The sequence below is a fragment of the Drosophila virilis genome, chromosome X (genome assembly GCF_030788295.1).
Source record: "Drosophila virilis strain 15010-1051.87 chromosome X, Dvir_AGI_RSII-ME, whole genome shotgun sequence".
NCBI lineage: Eukaryota > Metazoa > Arthropoda > Insecta > Diptera > Drosophilidae > Drosophila > Drosophila virilis.
In genome coordinates, this window is record NC_091543.1 from 995,732 (window position 1) to 1,014,835 (window position 19,104).

The window sequence follows — 19,104 nt, forward strand, 5'->3', positions numbered from 1 at the left end:
GAGGGCATGGTTTTTTTTTCGGGGTTTTTTTTTTCTTTTTTTTGGGGCGCATAAAATTTGCTTTTAAAAATATTACACATCACGTCAAATTACATTTTTGTTGAGACATTTGCATTTTTTTTGTTTTTGTTTTTTTTCTTTTCTTTCGGTTTTTGTTTCTCTTTAGGCGTATATAAATAAATGCATACACATATATACCGTTAATACTGCGTATATATACAATATGCATGCACATTCGTGTACAAATAATGCAATAGACACACATCTATACAAATTATACTATATATTGGTTATTTTTGTTTTTGTTTTTTTTTTTTGTTTTTGTTTTTCATTCTCTTCTCTCTGTGTTCGCGCATTTTGCTTTAAAATGAGTTTTCGCTTTTTTTTTTTTTTTTTGTTTTTTTGATGTCATTTTCTTTTGTTTGCGTTTTTTTTTCTTTAAGTTTGAGGTCCGTTCAGACACAAGATACACAATTATATAATTAGGTTTATAAAAAATTAATGCTCAATTACAAGAAATAACACTTACGCTTATGTTGTCTACGTTTTGTTTCGTTTCTTTTCTGTTTTTTTTTTTTTTTTTTTTTTTTTTTTTTTTTTTGTATATTTTGTTTTATTTTTTTTTTTTTGTTTAGTTAAAATACATATATACATACACATATATGAATATAAGTGCATATATGCATATATATATATATTTATGTATGTATAGCAGTTGTATATGTAATGTATTTTTTTTTTCGTTTTTTTTTTTCTTTTTTCATATGTAGAGTAGAGTCACATTTTTTAATGTTTCTGAGTTTTGTGCTTTTGTTAATAAGTATCGATAGCGCTGGTATTTTTAAATAACAAGTATCGATACTCTGACGATATTCGTACCCCTCGTGCAACAGTTATTGAGTGGCCCTCAACGTGTTTTGCTTCCCAAACAACTCGAAATTAATTGCGCCATGCAAAAGCAAAAGCGTAAAGGTCCTGGCAGACCAGGACCACGACCGCCGCCCAAGCCGGCCACCAACCACAAGCCGAACAAACAGCACAATCAGAAACGGGCCAAGGAGCTATCACGCTCCAAATTGGCCGCAACCGAAATGGAAATCCAGGAGCTGCGCGCCAAATACGATGAAATCGATGCAAACAGCATCGAAAGATTTGCACAATTCCCGCTGTCACAGAAAACGCAAAAAGCACTAGCCGAATACAAGTACACAACGCCGACAGAAGTGCAGCGCCAGAGCATTGGACACGCGCTACAGGGCAAGGATGTGCTCGGAGCGGCCATAACCGGCAGCGGCAAGACCTTGGCCTTTCTCATACCCGTAAGTGCAGCCGGACTTAATTAAAATATAATAACTTCTAAACTCACCTCTGACAGGTCTTGGAGCATCTGTATATGAACAAATGGTCGCGCTCGGATGGCGTGGGTGCGATCATTATATCGCCAACGCGCGAGCTTGCCTACCAAATATTCGAGACGCTGAAGCGGATCGGCAAGCATCACGACTTCTCTGCGGGTCTAATTATTGGCGGCAAGAATCTTAAGTTTGAACGGACGCGCATGGATCAGTGCAATATATTGATATGTACGCCGGGTCGTCTGCTGCAGCATATGGACGAGAATCCGTTGTTTAATACGACCAGCATGGAGATGTTGGTGCTGGACGAGGCAGATCGTTGCCTGGACATGGGCTTTCAGAAGACGCTCAATTCGATTATCGAGAACTTTCCGCCCGATCGACAAACTTTGTTGTTCTCGGCCACGCAAACGAATACGCTGGAGGATCTGGCGCGACTCAATCTGAAGGATCCCGTATATGTTGGCTATGGAGCAGCTAAGCCCACAGCTGCTGCTGCTGCTGCGGCTGCTGCGGCTGCTGATACAAAACCGGGCACATCAACGGCGGTCTTGGCCCTGCCCGAGCTGCTGCAGCAGAGCTATGTGGTGCTACCGCTGGAGGAGAAGATAACCATGCTCTGGTCGTTCATCAAGAATCATCTGAAGCAGAAGATTATTGTGTTTGTGTCCAGCTGCAAGCAAGCCAAGTATCTGTACGAGATATTTTGTAAATTGCGTCCAGGCGTTGGCCTACTCGCCCTCTACGGCAGCCTACATCAGGATCGACGTATTGCCATCTACGAGGATTTTCTACGCAAGAGCCATGTGGTCATGTTTGCCACAGATGTGGCATCACGTGGTCTCGACTTTCCGGCCGTTAACTGGGTGCTGCAACTCGACTGCCCGGAGGATGTGTCCCAGTACATCCATCGAGCGGGTCGCTCTGCGCGCAACAAGGCACGCGGCGAATGCCTTCTGGTGCTGACGCCCAGCGAGGAGGAGCACATGATTGGTACACTGCGCGAGCAGCTGCATCTGGATATACGCTGTGTGCACATCGATCCCAAGAAGCTGTTCTCGCCGCGCGTCAAAATTGAGGCGTTCCTAGCCCAATTCCCCGAGCTGCGCGCCTCGGCGCAGCGCGCTTTTCTCGCCTATTTGAAATCCGTGTTCCTTATGCGCAACAAGCGGCTCTTCAATGTGCTCAGCCTCGATCTGGATGCCTATGCGCAGTCGCTGGGCCTGGCCGTCACGCCTCGTGTGCCCTTCATTGAGAAGCTCAAGTGGCGACAGAAGCAACAGGCGGCACAGCCGCAGCCGGAGTCGGTGCCGGAGCTGAGGGCGCCATCAAGACGCTTCGGTGGTGGCGATGAAGAGGAGGAGGAAGAGGAAGCGGACGATTTTATTAAGATCAAGCGACGGGACCATGATGTTGAGGGTGCAGCTGTGGACCTGGAGCTGACGCTGGACGCACAGGTAGAGGAGCCGGAGCTGGTGGTGCCCAAGCGCGAGAAGAAGCTGGTGACCAAAGCGGCGCTGGCCAAGAAGGCAATCAAAAAGAACCTTCAAGTCAACTCCAAGCTCAAGTTCGATGAGGATGGCCAGACGCTGGCCGACGAGCGCAATCAAATGAAGGCGCTGACGGCCAGGGAGCAGCAGAAGCAAAAGGATGACGATGGCGGCATCAATCTAATGCTATCCAAGGCGCTGCTCAACGAGGAGGATCAATATGATAAGCAGCGTTTCCGGGAGCTGGTCAAGCGGCGGCACAAGCTGCAGCGCGAGAAGCTGCGCAAAAAGGCGGAGCAACAGCAAAGCGACGAGGAGCAGGCGGAGGAGGATGATGAAGAGCAGCAGCAGCAGGATGAAATGGAGAGCGAGAGCGAGCAGTCTGTGGACTTGTCCTGGCTGCCAGATCCGGATAAGCTGTACAAGAAGAGAGTTAATGACGAGGAGGAGGAGGCGGAAGAGGAGGAGCAGGAGCAGGAGGATGAGGATGAGGATGAGCCGGCCTTTAAGAAGTCCAGAATAACGGACAAGCTAACGCTGCTGGACACAGAGGTCATTGCGGCCAATTTGCTGGCCAGCTAAGCAACATTTAGTTGTAACATCGATTTAATAAATATGGCAACAACAAATTTGAAATGCTTCACAAATATTTGGAAAATGCCCACAAATTTATTTTTTGCACTCCATAGCCTGACATTTAGCTGCATATATATGTGTGCATATACATATACATTAATAAATACATATATATATACATACATCTATGCCTGAGAGAGAGCGAGAGAGTATGTGTTATATGGGAGCGCTTGGTTAGTGGAGAGGGGGAGGGCATGGTTTTTTTTTCGGGGTTTTTTTTTTCTTTTTTTTGGGGCGCATAAAATTTGCTTTTAAAAATATTACACATCACGTCAAATTACATTTTTGTTGAGACATTTGCATTTTTTTTGTTTTTGTTTTTTTTCTTTTCTTTCGGTTTTTGTTTCTCTTTAGGCGTATATAAATAAATGCATACACATATATACCGTTAATACTGCGTATATATACAATATGCATGCACATTCGTGTACAAATAATGCAATAGACACACATCTATACAAATTATACTATATATTGGTTATTTTTGTTTTTGTTTTTTTTTTGTTTTTGTTTTTCATTCTCTTCTCTCTGTGTTCGCGCATTTTGCTTTAAAATGAGTTTTCGCTTTTTTTTTTTTTTGTTTTTTTGATGTCATTTTCTTTTCTTTGCGTTTTTTTTTCTTTAAGTTTGAGGTCCGTTCAGACACAAGATACACAATTATATAATTAGGTTTATAAAAAATTAATGCTCAATTACAAGAAATAACACTTACGCTTATGTTGTCTACGTTTTGTTTCGTTTCTTTTCTGTTTTTTTTTTTTTTTTTTTGTATATTTTGTTTTATTTTTTTTTTTGTTTAGTTAAAATACATATATACATACACATATATGAATATAAGTGCATATATGCATATATATATATATTTATGTATATATAGCAGTTGTATATGTAATGTATTTTTTTTTTCGTTTTTTTTTTTTTCTTTTTTCATATGTAGAGTAGAGCACACATTTATAATAGCTGAGAGCTAAAGACAAAGATTTTAATTATTTTTGTTTTTTTTGCTTGCAATATTGATCCTGTGAGTGGAAGGGGGCCAGGGTTGGGCGGCTGTAGGGGCGGGGTATATACCATATCATTTAGCGCTAATACTTAATACATTTCATCTTTTAGACACAATTCTATATAGATGTGTGTGTGTGTGTGTGTGAATATTTACGGTTTCTTATACATCTAAGTACACATAGAAGAACAAGCATGCTTTCACATACACACACACACACACACACACAAACATACTCTTTCTCACTCAACACACGCACACACACACATACAAAGAGATTCACATTTAGTAGCCGGAAATTGTTTTTTTTTTCGTTTGTTATCTTAAGTTTTTCGGGCTTGTTCAAGTTGCAGCTGCTTCTTCTTTTAATTAGACATATATATATATATGTATATATGATATATATATATCATTCGTAATGCTTTAGTTTACTTGCTTTTTGTTTTTGTTTTGTTTTAACATACATTTTAACATACAATACACAATTAATAAATTTGTTTAAATTTGCGCGCCGCGCTGCCCCATCCCCATAAACACATACACATATATACACACTAATATATATATATATATATACGTGCATATGCATTTATATAGATCATATATGGAACTATAGATCGGGCGGCGTTACGGATCGCGCAAAACCCTATGCGTTTACATATATCACGGAAACACAACAAAGCCATTAATACAAAATAGAATATGCATATATATATGTACATGTATATGCATACATACACATACACATACACACACACATATACATATATACATATATATTGTTATACATATACATATATAAAAAATAAATATACCCTACTTAACTAATTGGTTTATACTTTTCGCAATACCAAATACATTACAGACACACACATTCAAATATACATATACACATATATAATATATATAATATATATATATATATATATGTGTATATATATATATATTGTTTGGAGTACATATGCATTTTCATACTGTTGCGTTTACAAAATGTTACGACAATTTATCGCGACTTGCTGCCAGGCTTTCAATTATATATATATATATATATATATATATATATATAATTTCTTTTGTATTCTTTAAGATCTTTAAATCGATCGATGGGTTCTTTCCATGCATCCCATGTGGGGCCTACTCCTTTCTCGATCTTCGATCTGTAACTGGATTAGACCATAACGAATGCGTCTTTGCCACAGAATAGATATGGGAATTGATCAATCATCGTTTGGACAATATCCTCCAGATATGGGCGCAGCTGCTCAAAGTGTCCCATATCCGTAAAATCAATGGGTATCAATGTCGGCCACCAGCAGATGGCCAGATTTTTGCTATCCATGCTGTTCAGCTTCGAGTTGTCCGAAACGCTAGAAGAAACACACGTAAAATTAAATACATTTTGGAGGAGGGGCAATCAACGAGGGGGGCGCAGGGCACACTTACTGCACAAAGTGCTGGAATATATATTTGAGTATGGCAAAATTGATGGGTGGTAGTTTCTGTAGCAATGATTTTAAAGCTATTAAACGGCAGCTGCGATCGGTTTTCACCTCCACGTTCAGTTTGGATGAGCCGACGCCGCGGGAGCCTACGCGAAAGAAGCAGAACAATGAACAATGAGCGTTAAGCGAAGCGTTTGTTTGTGTGTGAAACTAACCGGCAATCTCCTCCAGTTCCTTAATAATATCCTTGCTAAAGAGCGGCGGCAAGCGTTTCGAGAAGAAGTCCTTCAGCGCGGTGGCCACCGCATTCACCGGAATGTCCAGCACATCAATAACCGTATTGGTATCTATTCAGGCAATTTTGAAAATGAATTAATATACATTTATTTCTATATATATTTATATACTCTCACCCTCCTCGAAGCGCTGAAAGAGCATGTCGACATGTGCTCTGCTGCCGGGCACACGATAAATGCCCTCCGAGTCCAAGCCCTCCTTCTCGATGAACTCAACGCATTTGATGAGAAAGATGGGTATCTCATCCTTGTCGGAGGTGATCATTAGCTTGCCAAATTGCGCCTCTGTTGTTTCGGTCAGGCCTTTTGCATTCTGTTTGAGCTTGCGCTTGAGCTTCTTCTCCTGCTCCTTTTCCTTCTCCTGCAGTTTTCGCAATCGTGCCGCCTCCTCTTTGATGCGACGCTTCTCCAGTTTCTCAAAGTCCTTCATGCATTTGGCATTCATATTGTATTCGGGCAAATTCTCGGCACCAAATATGCCCGCCGCCGTCAGTTCCGGCACCATTGAGTACTACAGGATTGATTATTTGTATTTATATCGGATTTATATTTATGTAGATCGTTTTTTGGACCAACCTCTGGCGATTTGTCGCTCTTCATGAACTCGGGCACGACGCCAGCCTCTGCTTTTTCTAGAGTCAAAGAAGGTCAAAGAGTCAAAATCGAATTCGAAGCAAAATATACTTTTAACATATGTTAAGGCTTTAATGTTAATGTTTATGTTAACATAGTGAAAGCATGCGAGGCTTACAAAACAGTGTTAAAAGGAGACAAAATGTAAATAACATAAAAGGCTTTCATCGCGTTACGACTAGTTACATATATTTAAATTTGTCTAACATTGCTTACACACAATTAACAGCCGCTTTGCATATGTGAAAGCTGTTCGTAACAGGCTATGTTAAGTCAATTAAATGTGAATTATTAATGTTACAAAAGAATGTGAATTGGAAATCGAAAATTCTTTGGGACAACAAAAGCGAACTGAAAATGCAAACACGACACATACTTTTCTCACCTGCTGCCGCAACGGCGGCCATGCGCTGATAGTGCAACGGAATCTCTGGCGGACTGACGTAGGCGCCAAATGGTGGTACACGCGGCGTCTGCACCGGTATGGCGACCTTCTTCTTCTTGTTCTTTTTGGTTGTGGCCGCCTTCTTGTTGGCCTTGTAATACGCATTCTGTTGGCGCACGCGACGCTCCGTGGAACTAGCGCAGCTATCCGACTCGGTGCAGTCTGTGGAAAGGATGAGCAGAAAAAATGGAGGCATTTTTATTTAACTATAAACTGAACCATAAATCAAATCGAAAATCGCAGCTTAAAAAAAAAACAACGGCCGAACCGGAACCAGAACCGAACCAGATTTACAGACAACATTGAAACATGGATAAATTAAATATAACACACAAAGGATGTACGTTAAATGGTATTAAATTAAATGAACCAAGTTTCCAACCGGTTAACCGAACCGAAAATGAACCAATTAACCAATGAACCGATACGAAGGTGAGCCAAAACCTGAACCAAACCAGTTTTATGGACAACAATCAAATATAGATGGTTATAAAATGGGATAAAATTAAATGAACCAAGTTTCTAACCAGTTAACCGAACCAAAAATGAACCAGGTTTTGAACCAGTTAACCGAACCGAAACGAAGGCGAACCAAAATCTGAACCAAACCAGTTTTACAAACAACATTTATATATAATTGACACATGGATAAATGAAATATTTCAAATAAAGATAATGAACCAAGCGTCGAACCGAACCGTGGAGAGGGCTGAGCAACTGGTTCGCAAACATGAAGCGAACCAGCGACAGTTTTTATACATTTTAACCTATTACCCAAAACTAACCCGTGCAGTTGCTTTGACAGGAACTACGCACGCAGATTTAACAATTGCAAATTCAACAAATTAACTAAATAATCGATTAATTTGAGAGCTAATTAAATGTTAAATGTGAGCCCGACGCACCTTCGTTTTCATAGATTTGCTCGTACTCGGCCAGCTCCTCGGAGTCCTCGTCCTCGCCATCAAGCTGGGCATGATCATATCGTTTGGCATCCTTCTCTGTGACGCCGTCACAGCCAGCCAAATAGGTGGAATCGGCCATGCTGCCGCTGCCGCTGCCGCTGGTGAAGTTCATCTTGGCGACGGCATCGCTGACCAACTGAAAGTTCTTCATATTCAGCTTGCCCGGTTGCTGTGTGGGTAGCGTGAAAGTTGAGGAGCTCATGTTGATGGCACAACAGTTGCGACTGGACGCATCACCCACCTTCAGCGTCTGGCTGGGACCCTTCGGACGGATCTTGTTCAAATTCGAATCAATATGCCGCCGTCCGGTTGTATACGCATGCGTCGATCCGCCGAAATTATTCCAAATCGAGTTCTTGTTCGTGCTGCGACGCGCATCGCTCTTGTCCTCCAGCCACTCTGCAAATTAGTTACAAATTATATAATTTTCAGGCGAAAAAAAAAATAACAACAATAATAAAAGCAAACAATAAATAACAAAATTCATTAAGAATTAGATCTCTTAGCTTGGGCTAAAAAGCGAGCAGTGCGGGATTTTGTGGAGCACGGGTGGACAACAAAGAAAGTTTCTTTTTTATACCCTTGCAGAGGTTATTATAAACTTGTCTCGAGCTGTGTAACGCACAGAAGAAGACAGCTCCGAAACCAAAAAGTCTATATATATTCTTGATCAGTATCAACAGTCTGTCCGTTTGTCTGCTTCTATGCGGGCTAGTCTCTCAGTTTCTCTCCTTCTGTGCATATGTCGGAACCAGCTGGATCGCAGCACTATATCATGCAGCTGCCATAGGAAGGATCGGTCGAAAAGTAGATTCTTGTATGAAAAATATTCTTAGATGCGAACAAAGCACTATGTACATTATGAAAAGGTTGGGGGTCTGCAAGGGTATTAGATCTTCGGCATGCCAAAGATAGACCTTCTTTCTCGTTTTTATTCCCATAACTAGATTTATATGTTTTTTCGTCTAGGTGTGCGGCGTGTCTGGGCGGGAAGTGTGTGTTGGACAGGGGGAGGGTTTCTCTAAAGATCGTGCAGGTGCGAACTGAGCGCGGGTGGGGTGGGGTTAGCGGGGGGACTAAGTAACGATTGGAAGCGAAAGTTAACCTGCATCGTGGGTGGCCAATGAATCCTTTGATCCGCTGACATCCGCTGCTTATGAAATGCATGAGTGGAACAATAAAATCGACAAAAAGGACGAAAAGAAAAAACAACAACAACAACAACAAGAACAAAAATATAATACGCATTAAATATAGCAAATTTTTTGTGTTGCGCAAGTTTTTTTAAATACATATTTTTTCAGCTAAGTTAGTCACAAGTTAAAAAAAAATAAAAATAAAAAACAAACAAACAAAAAAAAATGCTATTTACAAATGAGTTAAAAAAAATATTAGTTATTGATATATTATATATATGTATAGATATTATGTACATATTGAAAGGCTTTAAGAAAATCGCAACTGAATAAACAAGAAAAATAAACGAGGCGCAGAGGCTGACAACGGCAAGCCGAAGCCCAAATACCCTCACAGACATATTGGCTTAAGAAACATGCCGAAGGGTATAGAACAAAAGCAGATATAGCAGGACGATATTGATTTAGTTTTTCGATCTGATTGGGATCTGATGATGAACGACAAGCCGAAGCTTAAATACCCTTGCAGAAGACATTGTGCCTAAAAAAAAAGGGCACATTTGTAAGGCAAAAATGTCAAAGGTTCTTGGATAAAAGTAGTTACACAGAACGATATTGATTTAATTTTTCGATCTGATTGGGTTCTATAAAAGTCAAGTTTGTGCAAGATCAAAGACTGAAATTCATAAACTTTGATATTGGCTAAAGCCTTGATTCTTCACAGTTTTCTTCGTTCGTTTATTGGCTGTAAAAATTTCTAAAAAAAAAAATGAATATATGCCCGGAGTAAACAGACGGATCTAGGCCAATTTGACAAGACAGATAAATATGGATATAAAAACTCGATTATGAAAGGAATATATATATATATATATGTGCTTTTTATATGTAAGACAACTGCAAGGGGCTATAAAATCGAGCTGATAATGAATGCAATCCAGGCGTATTTATCCAAGTATATTTATGGCAAATATAGTTGAAGTATTTGTACAAATTGGGCATATGGAAACGGTTTGTGAAAAACGATCAAATATATAATCACAGTTTACGTTTTGGCTGCAAAACGAAGACCAAAACGAGCAGAAGCACAAATAATACAAACAAAAGCAACAAAATCAAAATTACTAACAGAAAAAACAATAAATATATAAAAGAAAATAAATTGTTATATGCATTACGAGTATAAACGAGTATATAAGAGAATATTCAATTAGTTAGATTACATGTTATTTCTTCCAAACTTGATTCTGAAGCCGAAACGAATTGACTCTTATATGTGCATGTAATGAGCTGATGATCTGGAGGGGCTGGCTCTGGAGGAGTTGTTGGAGGAGGGAATATCTGGAATCCTGTTTTCAGTTTTTTTTTTTTTTTGTTTTTTTGCGAAATATATATTTTTATTTTCAATATATATATATATATAATTTATTTTTGTTGTTCAACCAATTTTTATATGATTTTATATATATATATATAGTTATAGTTTTTTTTTTAGTATATATAATAATTATTATTGGTATGCAATAGGCAATGACAACAACGAATACACACACACACACACAGAGATAAATCGATAAAAAAAAAAAAAAACAAATTGTTATGATTAATCATTAATAATATTATATTGAGTATTATGAAGAGTATTATATATGGTTTTTACTTAATATTTGTGGGCTTTGGTTAGATTTTGGTTCTGGTTTTTGTTTGGTTTCTTTTTGTTCGGTTTTCAATTCTAACGCAAATGAACATGGATTTGAACCCAATCAATGCCATCCAGCATGACCAGCTAAATACCCTGTAAACACTTTGTTGTCGCGTGCTGTTTACATTGTTATTGATAAGCTTTCTTTAATAGAACTCAATTGTGGCAAGCAAATTTTGCTGCTCAGCGCCATAACCAGTTGAGAATTATAAGCAATTGACAGCTTAATTTGCGAATTAGCAGCTTTCGCGCATTAAAAACGTTATTAAAGTTTCTTTAAAGTCAGGCTTAGCTAACTTATTATATAAATTAAAGATTTGGCGAAAAATCGCACCAATTAAAAACACTTAAGGCTTATTTAAGTGCAATTACAAGGCATAAATTGAGTGTTAGAAAAGTAAAAAACGTCGCTTAAGCTTACTTTAGTTCGACAGGCAACAAAAAAGAACAAGAAGGCAGACTAAAGAACATGTACAGGGTGTTTAGGTTTCGCCCAAACAACAAATTGGTCTATAAACAAAACTGTTTATGCATTGAAGTACATATTAAATAGAGAAAGTATCACAGCCCGTTAAGTGTCGTCGATTACAGGGTATATCAGCTGACCTGGAGCCTGGGGCAATGCTCATATTATATATGGGTCTATATACATATGCTAACTGATTCGATTGGGTTGCGTAATTGATGGTCTCTAGTTTTTGGCATGATTTGATATGGGTGGGGGGGGAATTATTTGGCCTTTTGTGGTATTTAAAAGGGTGTCGGGTTGATTGTTTTTAATTGGGGTCAGAGGTGAACTTACTTTGATGCAGGTGTTTGGGTTTTTCGTTGTTGTCATCATAGATTTCATCTAGTGATATATCTCTTTCTTCTGCAAGTGCAAAAGTTCCAGGCATTAATAAATGTTTTAAATAAATGTAATAATTGCGTAAGACCGACCATTTAATGAGTTGAGAGATCGTGTAGGAAGCATTTCGTAATTCTCACTGCCGGAACCGTCGGTGCCCAGCGTATTGGATAGCATATAGCTTTCGTGGCGCGGCGGCGGGCGTGGCATTTGATTAACCGAATTCTCGAGTGTACCCTCGCCCGAATCCAATGTAATTGACTCCTCCACATGCAGATTCTCCACCTCGTATTTGTTATCCCAGGCGGTCTTCAGGAATGGATTATAAAAGGCAACTGGCAAAAGGCAAACGAATTTAAAAATTAAAAATTCTGGCAAGGATTTTAATGCTTGTATGGACATACACTTGACATATTGATCCGCCGAGAAGGTCATAAAGCTGCCCTTGTAGCGATCGGCCAATGCATTGCCCTCGGTAATGAGAAACTGACAGATTTCATTGTTGAAAAATGCATTAACACCGCCGCTCTCCGTCACGGCGACCAGCTGCAATGGAATGTTCGCATTCTGTGCGGCCAAAATGCTGTCGCAAGAGAAAATAAATATTATAATTTTGGCACAAATCATTTGCGGGACAACACGTACTTGAGATTGGCCAGCGAGGAGCGTCGTTTGGCCGAATAGATGTATATATAGCCATGTATGAGCTCGTCCCGATACTGATTGGTGCCATGGTACGAGGACAATATGAATTCCACACGCCGTTTGGCATCCCCAATGAATACATCGACAATAATGCAATGCTCATTGGCCTTGACCAGCGTCGATTCGGCGAGCAGCGGCTGAACAATATTCTCGATATCATATTGATCGCCGCAATAGATGCAGACAAGTATGCGTAGATCTGTATGATTGGCGGATGGATATGGCTCGTAGCTTTTCATTTCGCTTAGCTTCAACGAGAGTATGACTATATTGAGTATATCGTAGACATATTTCTGATGATTTTGCGTGTGATCAATGAAATCGCAGTGCAACATTTCGGATAGACGCATGCCCTCGCTGCGCAGATATTCGACTTCGTTCTCTTTGAGATCCTGCGGCTGATAGACCAGCACAATGGGCAAATTCTCAAATTTATCCTCCAGCTCCAGATTGCACAGCAGCGTGCGCTCCAGATTGTCCTTGAGCGTCTCAAACGATTGCTGATTCGAGTAGACGCAAATGAGACCTGGAAACGGACGAGATATAAGTATAAATATATAATATAAATGGTTTCGCCTCCGACTTACCGCTTGAGTAAACGTCGATGGCCTTGAATGCCTCCATGTCGCCATTGGCGATGCGATAATTGAGATAATATGTTTGCTTCTCATATATATACTCGCCCTTGCTGCCCGTACAGATGCGTATATCGTTCAGCAGATCGCTGGCCAAATGCTCGGAGCCGACAATCAACAGATTCAATGTGCGTTCGCTGCCATTGCCGGTGGTCTTCCAGCCACCAACACTGCCACCGCCGACAGTTTTATGATTGGCTGCCGACTTATCGGAGAGCAGCTCCTCGATCAGATTGTCCACACAGTTGTTGAAGAACGGACAGTGATCCCGTATGGGACAGTGTATGAAACGTAAATGCTGAACGAGCAGGACGCGTCGCTCCTGATCGAGACGATCGAGCATCTTGTAGCGCGAATCCTCCTGTATGACATCCGTGATCTGTCTAACATCCTCCTGTGTGATAATGTCCACGTTCTTGAACTGGAGAAAATATTGCGCATGCTCCAGCAGCAGCTCGACAAAGTTCTGTTTGCTCTTCTCAATAATCTCGTCCTGGTGTATATCATAGATTTGCTGGCAATCGTGCTCGGATAGCGCCTCAAAGCATTCCCTGCCCATGAACAGGACACGCACCTCCGACAACTGTTTGCCGGGCGTCACAAAACCCGACTCCTCCAGCAGCATCTTGAACTGCTGCTTCCAGCTGCGTGAGTAAAAGCGAACATCAGCGATTAGTTTAAATATATCATTTATATAGCCCATTATTACATTTCAATTAATAGCTAGAAATTCAGCCCAAGGATTGTCCTTTAATTTGGCTTGCTTTGTCAAATTTTAAAAGCATTTCGTTTACAATTCCCAACAGGTTAAGGCAAGCAAAGAATAACCCGCTGTGGCAGAAGAGCAGAAGATTCTTGAAACCTGCTCACTTTTTATTGAATATAGCTTATTAATTTTGGGTTTTTCTATAAAAATAACAAGCGAAAATGAGCTTGAGCAGCCTCTGTGCCAGATATATAGGCGAGAGATGGATTTAAGCACAAATAACAAATAATTAGATAATGGAAGAAAGTTTTCTAGACAATGGCTTAGTTGGATAGTCTATCTTAACTAGAAATTTCCCCCCTTTTTTTGATAACATTTCAATAATTGTTTGATATAAGTAGCTTATCGGGATCCCGATTAAAAATATATGAAGTTTATATATGAAGAGATATATTCTATATATTCTGCCTAGATAGCTAAAGAGTATTCGAAACAACAATTAATATGAATAATTATCTAGCTAGTTTTATAGCTAAATTGATAACAACTAAATAATCGATACGACACAATCGATATGTTTATCGATAATATCATACATTATAATCGATATATAGAAAATAATTAAAATAACTAGATAAAAAATGATCTTTGAATTTAAACTAGCTTTACAATCTTTTTGTTTTTCAACTTTTCTGGTTATAGCGATCGATTGGTTTGTATATTTTTTAATATACTATCGATCAATCGCTATCAATTTTCGATGAACATATCGAACTCACCCGATTTTCTTTTTGTCCTGCTGCACGGAATTCAAGTAATTGCGAAATACGGTCTCCGCCTCATTGGTCTCGAGCACATCAAACGGTATGCGCGCCTCATCCTCGGCCTCGTCCATGTCGAGCAGCTCCGTCCAGGTGGCCTGTGGACACTCAAAGAAATACTGCTCGAACTCAATATGATTCTGTAGATAATTGCGGGCACATTCCCAGGCATCGTCGTCGCTTATGTTGAGGGCGCCAATGTCGGGCAATAGATACTCGAGGGCCAGGGCGAATTTATCTAAATACTGATGCAGCTTCTTGTTGAGATGATCGTCGCGCAGCTTTTTCATGTGACGACGGAATAGCTTCTGCCCGGCCTCGTGTCCGAATATGTTGAGGAACTCGTTCCATTCGCGAAACTGCGATAGCATCTTGGAGCCCTGCGACCACAATATGTGATAGTCTGTGATTTGGTTGCGTATCAGTCGCGTCACGGCCTCTGAGCGTATATCGAGCAGTTCCTTGCGCGACTTGGCCGATTCCTGATACGAGATGATCTTCACGCGATTCTTCACCTTGTCAATCATTTGGGCGAGCATCAGAAAGGCCAAATCAATGTTAATGCTCTCGTGCGCCGATGTCTCGATCAGCTGCACGGTGCTCTTGTAGTCCTTGCGCTGGCTAATCTTTTCCGCCTCGCGCACATACAGCTCGTAGGCGTCGTCGTTTTTGGTGGTCACCAGCACCAGCGGCTTCTTGTTCTTCAATATATTGGCAATGGCATTCTGGACAAACTCCACTTGCTTCTCGACGCTGCGATTTGGCACCGGACTCACATCGAAGACAACCACAAAGCCATCAATGCTTAGCCGGCCATCGGGCATGACCTTCTGTTCGTATTCCTTCTCAATGCCCAACTGATTCTTGCATATGTACATGAGTTTCTCCGCCGAGAAGACTTTGGTGGCGGTGCAGCGTTTCAGATATGGATCCATTTTGCCCACTTTGAACGCTTGAAATGTGGAATCGTCCATGAATTCGGTTTGCTCGATAATATTGAAATTATATTCAACGCCCTCGTCCGTTGTCTTGCGCACCTCGCCCCAATACAGAAAGTGATCATTATTGACAATCCGGCCGCTAAAATCGCTCTGGCTGAGCACTGATATGTGATCTATAAAATAATCATCGGCCATTGGGCGCATAAATCTGTTGCATAAACATGATTTGCCGACGCCAACCTGGCCGCGATCCTTTTCGGTCCCGGATAGTCCAATGACCGAAATATTGAATTGACGCATCTTGTTGTACCTGCACAAAGAAAGGGTATACAATCAGAATAGTTGATAATCTTTACAAAAGTATAATTCCAGAATTCTTTCAAGGATTAACTATATCTTTTAAAGATTAACTATAATTCTTAACTTTGTATTTTTATTTAATATATTTATGGAAAATATTTTAGTTAGAAAATTGTATTAACTTTTGAATTTCCCAGAAACTTGAATTCCTATTATACCCGAAATTCTTATCCCTAGCTTCAGGAGGAAGAATCGTCAAGTTCCCGACTTAACGAATTGATAAACATTTGGCAATCTAACTTAGAAATAATCAATATCCTTGGATTATAATACACTTAGTTATTCAATATTTCAGTTTCCCAACATTAATATGCCCAAGTTCTGGTCGATTTTGAGAACTAAAGAAAAGTGCGACTGCCATGTTTTCCCTTTTACTGCTTACAGGGTATAAAAGGCAACAAAAATAACAACAACAGCGAGAAGAAGAAGTTGCGACTTTGGCCACACTGGGATACATCCACGACCGGACATCTCGTACGCAGAGAGCCTGCGCCTAGCGTACACACACAGCCGGCGCAGTCAAATGCAAATTACCACCTGCCACCCCTCCTACGCCTCCGCCCCTGCTGCTCCACTTATAACATTTACACAAATTTCATATGTAATTTTGCAATTATTCACTTGTTTTGTACACACGCGCGCACCTTTAAATTAACAACATTATATTGTTGAAATATGTTGTTTCTTTTTTTTGTTGGTTATTATTATTTTTTTTTGGTTTCTTGCAAAGTGTCTGCAAAAATTGGAAAAATCCTTTTGTGCCTGCTGCTGCTGCTGCTGCTGCGCTGCTGCTGCGACAAACGCAACTAAGCTAGAAACAGAGAGAGCACAACTGACCAGAGCGTTTCAATGTGCGAGCGAGATAGCGCTGGCGTACGAGAGTGTGTGTGTGTGTGAGCGAGCAGGCGCGCGCGCGTTTTTGCGAGAGCGTAAGCAGAGACGGCAGCAGCAAAAAAACGTGAGAGCGAGTCACTATTCAGTTATGTGTAATGTGGGTGGCGTGTTGTTGTTGTTGTTGTGGTCCTCGTTTGCCTTGTGCATATGTATTTGTCGTCTGTTATCCTGCTCTTTTGGCTGCCTCTGCTAACACATTTTGCAGAAGCGAGTGCTCTCCGTGTTCTGTGAATGAACACACAAATTCTACAAGCGATTGCAGTCAATTGCGTGTATGTGTGTGTGTATGTGTATATGTGGGTGTGTACTTCAATAAAAAGCCACAACACTCAACCTTTAATTGAGTTTTTCCGGCTATACAAGAATTACACAAATAAGCGACACAGTTGCTGCTGTTCTGCGGCTGCTGTAAGTCGCGTTCCAGCAACAGCGTTGCCACCTTTTGCGCAATTCATCTGCAAACGGCCTGGTAAATGCAACTGCAAGTGCAGCACGCAGAATCAAAATGTCTCACGCTGAGTTGTTTAAACGTTCCCAGCAACAGATTTCCTGTACAATGTGTGTACATTCCATCCCGGGCTGCACAACAGCAATAACAAAAGAAACAACTATGATTAGAGATGGGACCCGTCTAGCTGTTCTCACATAGACCACAATATGAAAACACGCAGGATCAAACATGTCATGACATGATCTATTTTTCAGATCAGAGTTGGGCATATTTTATACTTTTAAAAAATTGTTTTTGCTTGATTACGAGTTATTTTCTTTAGCTTTTCTACTAAATTTTTAGGTAAATTTTTAATATGGGGCTTTTGTTTTCTTTTATTTTTGTGTTATGTATCGAAGTGCCAAGCACGGACACGCATGAACATGTCTAAATATACATTTTAGACACGAGCATGTCGTCCTACGTGTCACGAGTTCCAGCACGACGACAAGGCCCAACTGTAACTTTCATAACAACAACACCAACAACAACGACGACGGCGACCCTTGCTTAAAACTCTCTGCCTCTCTTTCTGTTTTGTTGTTGTTGTTGATGATTTCTTGGGCAGAGAGCGTCGAGCAGCAGGGCGGTGACGGCGCTGTGCAGGGGGGCGGGGGTCCCCTGCATGTGCAGCGAATGGTTAATGGCTCCAATCGTCTGCCAATTTTATGAACTTCATTGAGTTTTAGCCAAGTTGTAGGACGCAAATCGGTGAAGTTAATGGAGGAGGGAGGGGTGAACTCTGATTACCTGCAGTTGCGCACAAAGAAGCGGCCGAGTGGGCAGCAAAAGAAACGAGCAAACAGCGCTCACAGACGCCAGTGGTCGATTCGGCGTTACCGATTCCCGATTCCGCTTTCAATTCCCGTTGTGTTCGTTTATCTTGACTTTGTTTCGTACATGTGTATGTGGATGCTGCGAATGGCATCCAATAAAAAAAAAACGTCTTCTAATGCTCCTTTGGCAGCAACAGCATCCACCAACACATACACATACACAGAGAGAAAGATGGAGAGAGAGTTTCACAGATTTGGTCAGTTTTATATATGCACTGTAATTACAACACTTGAAAATGTGCAACAAATTGGAGTTGTACACTTATTTGCTTTAATTATTTTCCAACCAGCCACAGCCAACATCAACAGCAGCAGCAGCAGCAGCAATTACACACACGCACACACACGCGCGCAAGCCAAGAGAGCGAGCGTGTATACAAGACAATTACGAATCAGCATCGAAAAAATACAACAAAAAAAAAATTGGAAGCGCAGAGAGAGAGAAAGAAAACTTCCGACGCAAGTGAAAAATGTTTAGGCGTTTACGGCAATTTATTTTTGAATTTCACTCACATGCTGTATTAAACGTTTTATTTAATTACTCACAATTATTGCACTTGCACAGCTCCAATGCGTTTATGAAACGTTATAAAAATTAAGAAAATAAAACTATTTTTATATATTCCTCATCCGAGCTTCAATCTGCAAAACAATCTGAGCTACAAATACAATCGATGGCAACTAAACGATACTATCGTTTGCCTTACCACATTTGCGCTTACCATCGATGACATTCGGGCAAATAATCGATATCTAGAGTTGACTT

The 19,104-nt window shown here is 40.5% G+C and overlaps 2 protein-coding genes across 10 annotated transcripts; one reads left to right on the top strand and one right to left on the bottom strand.

Moving 5' to 3' along the window:
• Positions 1 to 529: 529 nt before the first annotated feature.
• On the bottom strand, positions 530 to 19,021 carry RhoGAPp190 (Rho GTPase-activating protein 190). 9 transcript variants are annotated; one of them, XM_032440422.2, is made up of 17 exons: positions 18,852 to 18,866; positions 14,776 to 16,068; positions 13,243 to 13,934; positions 12,596 to 13,181; positions 12,355 to 12,533; positions 12,043 to 12,285; positions 11,906 to 11,974; positions 10,625 to 10,750; positions 9,371 to 9,415; positions 8,507 to 8,664; positions 8,206 to 8,434; positions 7,232 to 7,462; positions 6,799 to 6,854; positions 6,340 to 6,733; positions 6,142 to 6,273; positions 5,928 to 6,072; positions 530 to 5,851 (listed from the first exon to the last, which is right to left on the bottom strand). In XM_032440422.2, coding segments are annotated over exons 1-17 (4,779 nt in total). In that variant the 5' UTR covers positions 18,854 to 18,866; the 3' UTR covers positions 530 to 5,652. The 9 variants fall into 9 exon arrangements, with proteins under 9 accessions (XP_032296313.2, XP_015025111.1, XP_070066204.1 ...); XM_015169625.3 differs by lacking the exon at positions 18,852 to 18,866 and adding an exon at positions 18,885 to 19,021 and having other exon boundaries at positions 8,206 to 8,664; XM_070210103.1 differs by having other exon boundaries at positions 8,206 to 8,664.
• Positions 951 to 3,492, top strand: LOC6634550 (probable ATP-dependent RNA helicase DDX10). The gene is made up of 2 exons (XM_032440483.2): positions 951 to 1,319; positions 1,376 to 3,492. The coding sequence occupies exons 1-2, from the start codon at positions 951 to 953 to the stop codon at positions 3,425 to 3,427; spliced, it is 2,421 nt and encodes an 806-aa protein (XP_032296374.1). The 3' UTR covers positions 3,428 to 3,492.
• Positions 19,022 to 19,104: the final 83 nt, after the last annotated feature.

Bases quoted from the DNA above. Each gene is read 5' to 3' on its own strand.
- RhoGAPp190 (XM_070210103.1), bottom strand. The intron at 8,665-9,370 runs GTTAACTTTCGC...ACTAATTTGCAG, and splicing joins ATTGGCCACCCACGATGCAG to AGTGGCTGGAGGACAAGAGC. The intron at 6,734-6,798 runs GTTGGTCCAAAA...TCAATCCTGTAG, and splicing joins AGAGCGACAAATCGCCAGAG to TACTCAATGGTGCCGGAACT.
- LOC6634550 (XM_032440483.2), top strand. From the start codon at position 951: ATGCAAAAGCAAAAGCGTAAAGGTCCTGGCAGACCAGGACCACGACCG. The intron at 1,320-1,375 runs GTAAGTGCAGCC...CACCTCTGACAG, and splicing joins CCTTGGCCTTTCTCATACCC to GTCTTGGAGCATCTGTATAT.